At 32.3% G+C, this 15,464-nt stretch overlaps 1 protein-coding gene across 5 annotated transcripts in view; it reads right to left on the minus strand.

The window, feature by feature from the left end:
* Positions 1-4,631, minus strand: part of MLH1 (MUTL-homolog 1) — a 48,186-nt gene extending 43,555 nt beyond the window's left edge. For 4 of the 5 annotated variants that reach the window (XR_015178680.1, XR_015178681.1, XR_015178679.1 and 1 more), the window contains exons 1-6: positions 4,307-4,631; positions 4,042-4,214; positions 3,801-3,873; positions 3,396-3,530; positions 3,080-3,290; positions 82-230 (exon numbers count right to left, since the gene is read on the minus strand). Coding sequence is in view for 2 of the 5 variants with exons in the window: in XM_086443162.1 (XP_086299288.1) it covers positions 82-230; positions 3,080-3,290; positions 3,396-3,530; positions 3,801-3,873; positions 4,042-4,214; positions 4,307-4,558 (993 nt within the window). In the remaining 3 variants the exon portion in view is untranslated. The remainder of the gene's footprint in view (positions 1-81; positions 231-3,079; positions 3,291-3,395; positions 3,531-3,800; positions 3,874-4,041; positions 4,215-4,306) is intronic. The other variant, XM_086443161.1, reaches the window with a different exon arrangement.
* Positions 4,632-15,464: the final 10,833 nt, after the last annotated feature.

Raw genomic sequence — 15,464 nt, forward strand, 5'->3', positions numbered from 1 at the left:
TTTATAAGACCATCTGTGTCTTCCCACAAGTCACATGCTATCAACCATTTCCAATGAATCTGTTATTGAGAGCATTTATACCTCTCTCTTTGTTGGATGTACATTCACATCGACATGCTCAGACGGCAGTACAATAGACATATAAACAAAGGGTTTTGAAGCTTTTGGCAGGGTTGCAGCATAAACAACTTCAATCGCTCTCTTCAGGGCAGTGCACTCAACCAACCTATCTGAAATAAAAAGTCAGAGCAATCTGAATGATAACTAAACCCAAAGAATAAATGATTACACCAACCAAGGAAAATATAGCAACATTAGTATAATGCATTAATTTTAAATACAAACATCTTCTGAGAATGTTCTCATAAAATAAAGAAACAAACTATTTTTCTTTCAATCAATAAAAAGGACTTCTGTTAAAACGGGCAATAAGAAAGGGAAAAGCATTCCCAAGATACAAAGCAGAAGAAGACCCAAAAACATATATAAATCAGAGCTTCCCAATTACAAACATCTAACTTAATACCCTGAAACACCTTCAACATGCAAGCCAATTCCATCAAAAGCTGACTAATGAACTGGAACTCTCTAGCAAAAACCTACTTCAATCTTCAAAAATCCAACCATTAGGTACTCCATATACCCCAAAAAGTAAGAAAAAAGAACAATCTTCCTGAGAATTTTCCATTTCACCCCAAACAACCCAGTTGACCAAGATGAGAAAACAACTGCAAATAGCCATGAGAGACGCAGCATTTATCTGAGATAGTACCAAAACGCTCTCTTCCATCAACACCATATCAAGGATTTGTCTCCCCTTAACGCTAGTAACTTCATAATCCTGAACCACACTTCAATCAGTTTATTAAAAGAATTAGAGAACTTTGGGACAATCATAGAAGTACTATACACAAAGCTTATTTGATATAAAAATCATTTAGCTTCTCCACATCCTCTTCTTTGTGAACCAGAGTGATAAACTTTCGCATAAGACCCTTAATCACATTTGCCCCTATCAAGAAGTCCACAAAAAATTTCATGAGAACTTCGTTGCTTCTACTCCAACAAGCATTTTAGAAAGCCATAATGAAGCTATCTAACTCCCAATGCTTTGGCCCCACCAAAAGCTTTGATAACCACTTTACTTCCTCCTCTTCGTACTTCCTTTCAACCCATGCCAACTGGGTGATGTATCCAGAGAGTCGAAATCTCCCACTAAGGGTAGGCCTGCTTAATTCTTCCGATATATATATATAGAGTGATGCTAGAGTGACCTAAAGCGGGAACCTCATATCGCACTTCTTGACTTGAAAGTGGATAGGAACCATACATGCTTTTTCACTCGTATCTCAATGAAAAGCATCGATGGTTCCCATACACTTTCACGTCAAGAAGTGCGATATGAGGTTCCAACCTGAAGTCACTTCAGCATAATTCATTTATATGTGTGTGTGTATGTGTGTGTGCGTGTGTTCGTAATTGATAATTTCCTTTGGGGAATACTTTCTATCATGATCCACAATCCACACCACCTTAAACCTACAAATACAACTCACCCTTCTTGAATTAGCAATGAAGTGAAAAAATTTAGTATTTTTGTCCCCAACTTGTAGCCATTTTCCCTTCGACTCTCCCCCAACAAATTTCTTATTCTCAAATAGCATCAACTAATTCCATCTTTGTTTTCCTTCTTCTTATCTTGGCAGTCAACTAATTCCTTTGACTTTATTCTAGCGCCCACAATACCAAAAATCATCTTATTCCCAATCTAATTTTGGTATTCATGTCCCCCAACTTGTAGCCATTTTTTCCTTCGACTTTTCCTATAACAAATAACTTATTCACAAATAACATGAAGTAATTCCTTCTTCTTTTTCCTCTTTCTAATCTTACTAATAAACTAAATCCTTTGACTTTCTTCTAGTGCACACACGGCCAAAAACCTTCTTATTCCCAATCTCCAATGTTTATTAATGTAAATGTATATGAACGGCTCTTCCTTCAGAGTTTCTCAATAAATGGGTCTATGATCCTACATTTTCTCTACAGAAAATATTAGAGGTAGATTTTATAGCAGAAGAGAAGGGGGAAAACAATTTCTAAAAAAGTTAGGCTACTTTAAGGTTTATATAACACTGCAGTGCGATCGATTAGTAATTTTTCCTATCCATAGCAGGACAATCATATTTATGATTTTTCGACAAGACCTCAGAAAATACAGAACATCAAAAAGTATAGAGATGGGAATTTTGAAATAAAGACCAAATAAAAACTATTAAATGTGCTTCGCATTTAGGAGATTGATAGCACTTTGTCATTAGTAGGAACAAACAATCATTGCATGTTGACAGAAGTTTGCAGATTAGAGATCTACAGGAAAAATTAAAATACCAACTCAAGTACAGAATATCTGTAAGTGCATCAACTCACAAAACACCATATTACTTCATCATATCACCAATGGTCAAAAGTGGTTCAGCACAATCCATCAATATATCAACAATAACTATGTAATGGAGGCAATTGGATTGAGAATATAGAATATTAAAATTGTACATACTCCTCCAAACCCTTAGTTCAACCTAAATTTGACAGAATACCTGTCCAACATATTTTCATTGCGCAAAATACTATGTTGGTGAAAGAAGTTTTCCAAGGAGGGTTAATTGAATTTTTTTCTTTGTTGTTTTATTGTGGGAAAGCTTATTGGGTGTTTCGGGGGGTCTTTTTCGAAAATTCCATGTTAGGTGGGATAGAGTCTGTAATTTGGCTGTTTTGTAGCTTTCTTTGTTTTTTGTTGCTGCTTTTTGTTCCTTGTATTTGAGTTGGTCATCTCAATCAACCTTTCTCCTTCGCTTCTTAATAAAATTTTGCTAATAAAAAAAAAGATTTCCAAGGAGGGGATTCAAATTTCAAGTTTTACACACCAAACATGTGAGGACACTTTTGAGACTTGAAACATGGACCATGTTTCTAGGTAACACCATGTGAATGAAACCAAAGACTAGGATCAATAAAGATAAACGAACTGAAAAGTGAAAACCATCATTGATTGACAATGCAACCATATATCACAAACCATTGATAAAAAGCACCATTGTAATTTTCTTCGCGCTGTAATTCGAATTCGAGATAAAGCCATGCATCTTGAAGACTGGGTTAGATGAATCATTGTCAGAAGCAGTTACTTCCAGTAGGTCACGAGCAACTGAGACACCATAAAGAGATCTGATTGCATCTATCCTTGATGATGTGGCAACTGTGTGGACATCGGCCCTAGCAGCACCATGCTAAATCACATAAAAACAAAAATAAATAAATAAATAAATAAGCACAAATGCATAATCATTCCAAATAAATTTCTGTTTACATGAACATTGAGTAGCGAGACCAACCTTTCTACAAGAGAAGCTCACATTAATGTGATGAACCCCAAACCTACATATAAGATCTACTATCTTTGCATAATCATCGGCGGAGTTCTGGAGTGTTTTCCTTCGAGCAGTCATATTGTAGAATAGATTTTCAATCTGAAGGCCCCGAAATGCCAATTAATTGCAGAATATAAATCAACGCAAACAATACAAAAATTGCAAGCAATAATCGAATATGCGTCAAAAGGTTTACTTAGGGTTTAAACTATTATCTGAATCACAGATGGTAAAATGTGCATGCTTAGTTCATGCTATGGGTTATTGAGTTATTGATCTCACTAAAAACAGACTTACCCGATGGCAACACCAAAAATTCATCAATCAAAAATAAATAAATAAAGCAAAGAAAAATTGATTAATTCTTACCATTATCTGGGTTCCTTTTACAGCAGCACAAGCCTTAGGTTCATGCTCCATTACACCATCTCTATAAGAAACCCTGAACAATAAAAAAATCAAAATATATATATATACATATATATATATATATAGTCAATAATATGAATCTTATTCCACCATTCATTGCTATCTAGAGCTAAATCTTAAAAAATTTAAAATTTAAAATTTAAAATTTAAAACAAAACAATCAAATCAAGCGATTAATTACCGGTAACCATGCAATTGCCCTTTGGTGATGGTAGTGACAGTAACATGAGCAACGTAAGTCATGCTAGCCAATGCTTCTCCTCTGAAACCCATTGATTTAATGGTCTGAAGATCTTCAAAAACTGATAATTTCGACGTTGTGTGCCTTTCACATAGAATCGGCAAATCTTCATACTAACCAAAAATAAAAAAAATAAAAAATTGCATAATTAGATGATCGAAACAAGAGCAAAAATGTTAAAGAAATTTATTTAATTTCTACTCACTCGGATTCCATGACCATCATCAGAGACCTGGATGAGCTTGAGGCCTCCATCCTTGACAACGACATTAATGGAGGTCGAAGAAGCATCAAGGCTGTTCTCGATTAGCTCTTTAACAGCGGAAACAGGTCTCTGGATCACCTCTCCAGCTGCGATCCTGTTCACAACTGAGGGTTCCAAGCGATGGATCTTTGGAGGATCGTTTGATTCTATTTGTTCAATTTTATCCAAACCTAAACCCTCATCTGTTTCCATAGTTCGAAGTTCGAACAAAGAGAGACGCAGGTACGCGCGCGAACCTGAAGAAGAGAGCGGGAGAGACTAGAGAGTGAGAGAAAGGGGGTATAACAGATAATTAATTTCAAGTGGAGTCCACAATTTTGTGAATATTTGAGATGGCCTTATGTTTTTAAATTGAGAACATGCCCCCTTGACCTCAGTCTACTAATGAAGATTAACAGATAATGGTCTAAAAAGCAAAAACCCTCTTCAATGGAAAATCTTCTTAATCACAACTAACAAGGTAGAATTTTTAAGGAAAAACGTGGATGTTGGGTTAGGGAAAAAAAATTAAAGGGTTAAAAGGACGATTGTTTGGACAGGTTAAAATTATAGAGATGCTATTGGCACTCCCAACTTTTACTAATTACATCCCAAGTAAAAATAAAATAAGCAAATGAATGATTGAGAATAATTAAAACTTGGGGTGTATAAACCCCATCCTACTTGTAAACAACTAGTCGAATTGTTTGATGTGTAGTATAATACTTTGCAATGTTTAGATAATAACTTGAACCAAACCTTTGTTATGTTTGAACAATGTGTTTTAATCTTTAATTGGGGCGTGATAATAATTTAAGAAATTGGAGTGTAATAAGTGAAAGTTGGTGTTCCAATAGCAGTTTTTTAAAATTATGGTATATTTTTTTAGAGAAAAACCAATAGTTTTTCGTGAGGGGATTGAAGATGAAGGCTTTTAGGTCATTTTATATTAGTCCTCCAAAGTAAACTAATGTATTAGAGCATGCCATGAGTTTGAAAGGCATCTCAACATTCACCAAAACATGGAGAAATATGCCTAAATCTATATTACTTGTTTGCTTGGTTTAGTTTGAATTGGGTTCGTCGTTCGTGCATGATTCATCACTTTAGGACGAACCCGATTTGTAAGGACAACTAAAGACAATTTGTTTCTATTCTAGTTCAATTTGCTAGTTTGGTTCGGTCACACATATTTTTACTATTATAATAAGAGAAGATGGATCAAAAGTAATGTTATGATCCAATTCCAACTTTAATCAAAGTGTAGTTTTTTAATATGTAATAATAGTGAAATAGACACTTGGATCAAAAATTATGTCTAAATCTTTAAAAGTGTGGGTACATCGCTCTTTATTTGTCATAAACTATAAAAATATAGCAAAAATTATATTTAAATATTCAAAATTATGAGTATGTCATTCTATGTTCATCATTTTTCATCACTAATCACCAGAATAAATCATAAACACTATTAAAAACTCAGGTAATTTAAAAGAGGTGAGAAAGGACATTTTTGATACTTTTACACTTTTGTTATGTCAGGAGACACTATTTAATCTATATGGTACAAATGGTAGGTATGGGCATGGGTGCACCAGAAAACGTTCACAAAAGCCATATGAATTCACAATAATTTTGGGAAGTTAAATAATTATAGATTATAGTCACCACTAATAGTAATCAAATTATATTTAAGTTCTCATTTCAATCCCTTTAAGGTTGTGGTTTAGATTAGATTTAAAAAAATTCAAAATTTTCTTTTTGCCTAGTGAAATTTTTGAAAATGGATGATCATTAATGAAAGGCGATCAAAACTCTCTTTACCTTATATTGAAATACAATAGGGGTACTCCATGATTACACCACTTTTATTTATCCATCCATATCCAAAACTCACATCCATTGTATTTTTCAATTTGAAATAGACAAACAAACAGATTCACATGATTTGAAGTCATTATGTACAATCCAATGTTAAAGAGTTAAACTTACTGCATTTGGATATTTAAGATAACAATAATATGGATTTCTTTCTAAATCTTCAACCTTTAGCCAAAAACCCTAGACCTTTCCCTCAATTCAATTATATTAATCATAAAGTAAAATTTTGGAAAGTTACTAAATAGGCTTAAAGGAGAGGTTTCTTTCTAAATCTCATTAAATTTTGGGTGGTAACTTTATAACCTAGTTAACTAGTTTTTTCTTTGTTAATCCCCCCACACCTTAATAAAACATTTAAAATACCCTATCTTTTTTTTTAATATATCATTGTTTTTCCAACAATGATTGTGATCTATTTCAACAATTTGTAACGATGAAAAGAAAATGATATACTCATAATTGCAAAAAATTTGTTGCAACTTTCGATCTATTTCAACAATTTAGTGACGATGAATGGTGAACGATATACTCATGATGTTGAAGACCTATATCGGCAATTTCAATTGATTGAGGTCATCCATTTTTTATGATTTAATGTCTAGATCAACCATTTTGAATGAGAAAATGACAAACAATTTAAACCATCAAAATCAACAACTTTAAAAAGGGTTGTTCTTGACGATTGGATCAAAATAGGTCAAGGCCAACCATCTTGGATAAGAAAATGGTTGAAATCAACAACTTTAAAAAGGATTGTTCTTGACGATTGGATCAAAATAGGTCAAGGTCAACCATCTTGGATAAGAAAATGGTTGAGATTGAACATTGGTAGCCCTACATCAATAATTTAAATCATAGAGATCAATATTTGTAAAAAAGATCGATCTCAATGATTGAATCAAAATAAATCGAGATCAACCATAATTTTCAAAAGTCGAGATTGATCTTTTCAAAAGTCAAACTCAATGATCTCAAAGATTTTGGATAAAAAAATATCATTTAATTGACCTTGATACTTTATGCTTCAATCTCAACAATTTGGAATCTAATGCTATTTTTGGACATTGAAAAATGAATAAGAGGGAAAGGCGGCGAGGGCACACTGAGAAAGAAAAAGTTTACTAACTGCACTATCAAGTTATCACCCAAAAGTTATGGGATAGTTAGAAAGAAGTCCCTCCCTCTGTGTCCACTAAGTATGTAGTTTTTCCCCTCCAACAGCAGGATCTCATCTCCATCAATCTTCAATGAGATTTCATTTATTTATTTTTTCTGAAAATTTAAGAAGATGGATTGGAGATGAGGTTGAAAAGTTAAAAATAATTTACCCGTTAGGTAAAAGTTTGAAGATGATGGAGCTTTGGGAGGAAAAAAATATTGTCTAGAGGTTGAAGATCGGGGTATTTAAGTCAATTTTTGTCGTTCTTCTTGCATAGACCGAGATAATTGAGCATGTCATCGGTTGAAGGCACACAGGGAAAACATCTCAAATGTCCACAAAATAAGGAGGGATATATCTAAATCACCCTCCCATAAAAACTACCACATATTATGTTTGTTTAAATTATTTATATTAAATTTTCATACAAATTAAGACCTTTTTTTCATTAGGTTATGTATGTCAAAATAGAGTGAAAATCATATTAAATTTTCACAAGAATTAAATCATTTTTCATTAGGTTATGTATGTCATAATAGATCGAATTGTTATAAGGATAGTCTCCAAATTTTGAACTATTCATTAGATGATTGAATTGTCTAACGTAATATCCACGTGTGCACCATAAGTGAAATTGTATATGCTATCATGAGTTGTTCTCAACATGGCAATCATTATCGAAAAAAATAGGTATATCCGAACATTACTTAATTATATGCAAAAGTAAATTCAAGGTAATTTATATATAAGTTAAGATGGTGAAATAAATTGAAATTTTGTGGGAATGCTCTGCAAAGTATGAACAATCCATTGAGCAACTGGATTGTCTAAGGAACATATGAATAAGTACCATGAGGTGATTTGTATCCCTATTTTGTGAGGAGGAAATTAAGATTGATAAATAAATGAAAAACTCTCTTATGCCGATCTGAGGAACATATGAATAAGTACTAATCCAAATATGGGGATACCTAGTATGAGCAATATTTTCGCAGGGCCATCCACTAGGGTGCACCCCACATTTTATGGAACCTTAGATCTCCTACTAGGATTTATGTTTTTTTCCCCCTTTAATTTCTACTTTGAAGGTAGGGTTTTGCATAGTTTATATTGTAGTGTTTTTTACTATCTAGTGTTGTAAAATTTTCAAAATAAGCATAGCTTCCATATTATTTGATAAATTAGAAATTTTAAGACCTATTGTATTGGATTTGGGCAACAAATAAACCTTAGGAAGAATTATACTATGATTGTTATCTGCAAGTTGGATTTAATTGATGTAATATAACATCTCCTAAAAGGTTAATCACTCAAAATAATTACATAATTGATCCAACTAACAATGTTGATCTACAATAATAAACTCGTAGACAATAAGGAGTTATTATTGTTGATTTGGGAGAATGATTCCATTTTTCCAACTTCGATTTCTATTTTTGTTTTAATTTTTTAAATATTCATTTGATGGATTTTGTGTGATTTTGGGTGTGAAATTTATTAAAAAGGTTTAATTTCTAAGAACAGCTTGGGTTCCTATTAAATTCCCAAAACAATTTCCTGTTAATTGATTCTCAAAGATATTCATTTTTACATTAATTTTCATAGTTGACCTAACTATTAATTTTGGTTAAAAGATGGCGAGCAATGTTTGAATGAGTTGTACGAAGGAGAGAGGAAAGTGTCTAAACTTAAGAGAGTTGCAATAGGTTTCACAAAACTTATTATGATTCCTATGTGTGACCTTATCTTTGGATTCTTTTGGAGTAAGATCCAATCCTTTTAACATTTAGTGTTATCTGTGTTTGTTGATCATCTTAAGAAATCTAATTTGATTTTGAAATATTGGTTTAGATTTGTTAGATTCTTAATAAATTATCTCCAAATCAATTATTGATTGCAGCTCATGTTCCATTCTTGGAATAAAAATTTAATATAAAATCATCATCTATATATATATATAAGTTATTTGGTTCTCAAAAATATTTGTTTTTAAGTTAATTTTTGTAGTTGACACAACTATTTACTTTGGTTGAAAGATGATGGGCAATAATTGAATGAGTTGTACGAAGTAGAGAGAAAAATGGCTAAGTTTAGGAGAGTTGCAGTAGGTTTAACAAAATCTAATGTGATTCATATATGTGAGCTTATGTTTGGGTTCTTTTAAAGTACAATTCAATCCCTTTAACATTTAGTACTATATGTGTTTGTTGATCATTTTAAGGAATCTGATTTGATTATGCTAATTTGATTTTGAAATATTGGTTTAGATTCTAAGATTCTTGATAAATTATCTCTAGATCGATTGTTGATTGTAGCCCATGTTCCTTTCTTTGAACAAAAATTTAATAAAAACTGAGCTAAAATCATCATCTGTAAATTATTGCTTGATATATATATATATTTCTCATTTTCATGGTTTATGTTTTTTTTTCTTGGTTTAATGTAAATAAAAATAGAGGGAGATATTAATAGAGATAAAAATTGCATATGCTTATGGCTGTAATACCCTAAGTTTTTGATATTTTGAGAAAATATCTGAAAGAGGGACTTAGGGTAAAATATTTGGATTTGAATCTGTTCATTTCTAACAAGAATTGACCTCGTCATTGATTTTGAAATAGTCGAAAAACATCATTTAACCTGTAAGCACGCTTGAATTCGAGTTTGGATGAAAAAGTTATAAAATCTTCAAATTTCTTATCGAGTGGGACCTAAAATAGTGAATTTCTATTAAAGCAAGAATCGAAAAAAATCTGATTGCACCATTAGGTCCGCAACAAAAAATTATTTGAGATGAAATACTCAATTGTTATTTTCTGAATCTAAATGGTCAAGTTACCACCACAAATATAAACAATAGGAAAAATATCAAAATACCCTCCAATTTTTTATAAAAGAACTAAATCTTCCTTTTTTTTATTTCATTTTCTCCTTTCCAACTCACAAAAAACCAGCTCTTTCCCAATCCAAGGGTTTCGATTCCTTCTCTTCAAAATCCATTGAGAATAAGTTGAGTTGAACATTGATGAAAAAGGCAAAGTTGTCGACCACGACAAAATCTACAACTTCACCATCGATGTTTGCACATTCTCGTTCGTCTTCTCCATCCTCCATAAAAAACTAGCCGTGAATTCGAGTGAACCTCCACACATTCCATCTGATGGCTTCATTGAGTTATGAGTTAGATCTATCTTTCATCATAGAAGTGAAATGAAAATGTCGTCAACGAGAAACTTCACCAACCATCGTAAGTTCACAACCAAATCCACTCCACCTCAAGTTCCTCATCATCAATTCATGATTTCTAAGCTAACTCATCACCTTCGACAACCACAAACCAAGTAGGGGACTCTTACTTCCTAGTGATAACCATAAATTTCAAAATATGCATTTAGAAATTTTTATCTAACATATGTGGTATTTATAACTTGTAGAACTTATTTGATTTCAATTCATGTTAAAATTATAGATTTGATGTGTTTTTATCAAATTTAAACATTAATTTCATGGGTGGGTCGATGTATTCGAAGAACGGAAGAGAAAACCCGAAAAATAGATCGAAAAATTGAAAGTTCGAGTAAGTTGGAGCTTGTTAACGGTGTCGCTGTCAGCCACCGTCAATATTGATGGCACTGCCGTCAGATTAAAAAAGTTGGCCAAACTGCAATTTATACATGTTTTCCCACCCTTTATTTCATTAAAAATATTAAAGTAAGTGTTCTCTTTAATTTTTTATTTTTCATGTACTTTAAGTTTTTTTAATGAAATTAAGGTTTTACCACCCATTTTGGAATAATGGTAATGGTTTTAAGATTCAAATCTCAAAGGATCAAAATTCAAATTTTGATTTGAAGAACAAAACGTAAATTTTGACATTTTCATCAAATTTTCAAAAGTGAATATCTTTTGCATTACTTTGAATTAGGCAATAAAAATTACATGGTGTCGAATCTCATGTTCAAGACTTTCATTTCCAAAAACTCGTTTTCAATTTTAAAAACTTTGAAAAATTGAACTTCTGACACTTGGCCAAATTTTCACCCAGTTTTCCTAATTTTGGCAATTTAATTTCAAGCACTTGTTGGGACCCCGTTTTAACTAAAATTTGGTAACATTTTTTATTGAATGATTAAAATGAATTTGAAAGATTAAAAAAGAAAGATTTTGTTTGAAAAGTGAAAATATCGGAAAGATGGGATGTCACACCATGTGCACATGCCAAACTGGGCCCGTGATTAGTTGGATAGCAGTGTGGTAGCAGTGCCACACATGACATGCTCCATAAGCTGACACGTGACTGTGGGTAAGAAATACAGCCAATGGGTAATGTCTGCATTTTACATTGTTGTGTTGTGTGTTGGTTGGTGAACGGATATCCAATAATAATAATTATGGTTGCATATTTATTTAAATTCCGTTAACGCAAGGCGCTGAGTTATATTTATGTTCAGTTATTTATTTTATGCCAGTGACGAAGGAATTTTTCAAGTATGCATTTATGAACTTCATGAAATCAAAATCATTATTATCTTAAATGTCCAAATGCGGTAAGCTTTATTATTTAATTTATGTCTGGATAAAGTAAGATTTCAAATCATATAAATATATTTTATTGTGTTTTGTTGGTTGGAAACGATAATGAATGCAGGTTTTGGATTTGGATGGATAAAATAAAATGGTGTAAATGTGAATTATCATATCCATTAGGTTTATCATTTCTTCTTGAGATTTGTTTGTGTTAAACAATTTTTAAAATTGAGGTGTTATAACATGAAAACAATCCTAATAATAAAATGGTTTTTTTATATTATAAAATACAAGTAGTTCACGATCACAAATTGGTAATAAAATCAATCCCAAATTGGTCATGATAATAAACTCTAAATCGAAACTACAAACATGCTAAAAATCTACGTTAGTGTGACATCACATCTGAAATCAGTGACAACTCACTATAAATTTAGTTCCAAAAAGAATGATGATAACTAACTTAATTTGATGATCAAATAGTACCAAAATACCCACTCAAATTTTTCTAGCAACGCCCATCTTAAAAATCGGATATTTGAACTACTAAAATAATTTTATAAACTCAACTGTTTTGACTGTTAAACACCAATCTACAAAATCTGCTTATGCATTTCTTTTCAAAAACAAAATTATGACATCATCACACTATCTTATTCTCAAGTAGTCGGCTTAATCATAAAAAAGTCACAAGAACCCATTGAATATGAACTCGACTTGGTACTTGTGTAGAAATGCTCTTTATACCATGATAAAAGGAACTCAAAATTCCATTAAATAGAAATACAAATACATTAAGTACACATAAATAAATACAAATTCCCGAATTTTTACATATATGTATAGCGCATGTAAGTGTAACACTCCTTCAACCCAAAAAAATTGTAGAGTTTATTTACCAGTCATTATCAAAAGTATTATTTATAAGTACTATATTAATGCTTAGGACACTACGTCATATTGCGATTTTGGCGATGCCCCAATTGCACTAAAAACGACTGCTAAAGGCCGTCGTTAATTGCGACAGTTTTTAACTGTCGTTTAAGCGTCGATTCAAAGAAATAAGTAAAAATTTGGGATGCCAATAGCCACTCTAACAAAAAGAAAATTTTATTTTCAGATCATCTCTCTTCCTCGATTCTCTCTCTCTGCTTGTATCTCACTCTCACTCTCCCTCTCTCTGTCGAATCCGTCGCTCTTCTCACTTTCTCTCGAATCTGTCTGTCACTCTCTCTCTCTCTTTTACTTGACGCTATCCCAATTTCAATAAGTTTCAAGTCGTCTTCTTCTAAGTTTGGATCTAGAAAGTAAATCGATCAGAGTTTGATCGAAAGACCTGTGCTCGATCTCTCACTACAGAATCTGTGATTTTGATCGCATTTCGATTTACAATCAGATTTTGATTTGTAAGTTTTAGGGCAGAATCGATCAGAGTTTGATTGAAGGTCTTAGTGATTTGTTTGATCTCCCTCCCTTTGTTTGGTTTGTGATCAAATCTTCAGGTATATTAAAGTTTTTTATTGAATCTCTGATTTTCCTTAATTAATTTAGGATTTCAAATGTTTTCTTCAATGTTAAAGCATGTTTTAGAGTTTTGTTTGGTTCTGTTGCAAGTTGCAATTAGATCCCTTGTTCTTAACAATAAGATGGAGTTTGGTTATTGAGTTTTATATCATAAATGATCAATACGTTTGGTTAAAGCGAGCCTTGTAGGGAAGTTTGATCAGACAAAGTGGAATTGATCTGAATTATTGGTTTTTAGATTGCAGTCTTGCACATTTATAGTTTCATCCCCAGTTCTGTTTGAGAATCGAAAGTTTATTTTAGATCAATTTGTGGTGTTTGTGTGTTGGTGTGCCAAATATTGATCAGAGAGGACATGTGAGTGTTGCAGTGCTAAGATATTATGTAATATAGAGGACCAAATAAACAGTATATCCATATTATATCTGAAGAGCATATTTGTAATTGTGTTTCCTTTTTACTTGACTATGTTGGCAGCATATGTGATGAGAGGCACTACAAAATGCCTTATTAAACAAAGAAATGGAGACTAAAGTACTCCATCTCAGCATATGTACTTTAGTACTAGTACTACATCATAGATATCATTCACCTCTCTATCAATCATCAAATGCAATGTGAATCAAATATGTATTGTAACAGGAAAAATCAGTAAAGAACATGACATATGTACCTAATCATCCAATATGTTAGCTCTGGATTTCATTTGTGATTCTTAGTTTTTTTTATTTATGATTATTTGTTCTTGCTTGGGGGCTACCTCAGCCTCATCCCTTTGTAGTTCTTTCTTTTCTGATTAATAAAACTTTACACTTATATATATAAAAAAGATTTAGAAGAATTCTTTGGTGCATAGAAATGTCAATCCCAGATTTCACAAAATCTTATATTGACTAATAGTACACCATGTGTATTAAGGAATTTTCATGTTAACCGAGTTTTGACCGAGTGAAGACTTTCTTGTTAGAAAATTAGTAGTCCTTTATTTAATTTTCTTTAGGGCTCTTAGGATTTTGTGTGTTTTTTGCAACTAAACAACTTCCTATAATCTTCTAACCATCATTATTTATGTAATTTTTTGGAGCAAGTTAAACCTCGAATTTAAAGGGTTGTTCTTCGAGGATTTTGTATTTAGATGGGACTTGTTGTATGGTAGTTAGCTTTCTTTGGTTGGTCACCTCGACCGACCCTTTATATCTTCCTTCCTTTTCTTAATATAGCTTATACTTGTCAAAAGAAAAAAAAAAAAACCAACTTCACTTGCTGACCACTCATCATTTACCTATGAAAAAGAATAAAATGTTATTTTTATATATTTTCTTTTAGAGATGGTTTTTATTTTTTTATTTATTTATGTTGATGGTTTAGAGTTTTTGGGAAGCCCAATGTCTAGGATTGATCTTAGGGGTTGGATTTTCTATATTGTCCATTTTTTATTGCTTTTGTAAGTAAAGAAACATCAGACGCCCCTACAATGCATTTATCTTAATAGATCGATTAGATTTTCAAGCTTGAGTTTTGGAATCAACCACTACCTGTGTTGCACTTAATTTTGTGTCAGGTGATGCAGGACATTAACTAATACTTCATAAAAACCGCATTAATTCTTTTATCTCATAGCTCAAAGTACTCGGTTAAGCCCTCCCCCTTAATGGGTCCCAACTAATACTTCATAAAAACCGCATTAATTCTTTTATCTCATAGCTCAAAGTACTCGGTTAAGCCCTCCCCCTTAATGGGTCACAACATGAAGATGCCCATGCATCATCAACCCACGTTGAGGAGACTCAAACACGGGACTCCTCGGCTCATTTTGTCAGCCAAGGTTAGATTGATGCCCATGCATCACTAGTCCACCAGAAACCAAGTTTTCTCCACTGTACAGTTAGCAAAGAGTTCCCTCCATAATCTATTATAACTATCTCCATCATCAATCTATCCATCTCTATCAATAAATTTTTTACACACACACACACACACATATATATATATACATTTCTTTTCTTTTTCTCTCAGTTTCCTTATGAT

This window comes from Akebia trifoliata, chromosome 5, assembly GCF_017979445.1.
Source record: "Akebia trifoliata isolate Shusen 1 chromosome 5, ASM1797944v1, whole genome shotgun sequence".
NCBI lineage: Eukaryota > Viridiplantae > Streptophyta > Magnoliopsida > Ranunculales > Lardizabalaceae > Akebia > Akebia trifoliata.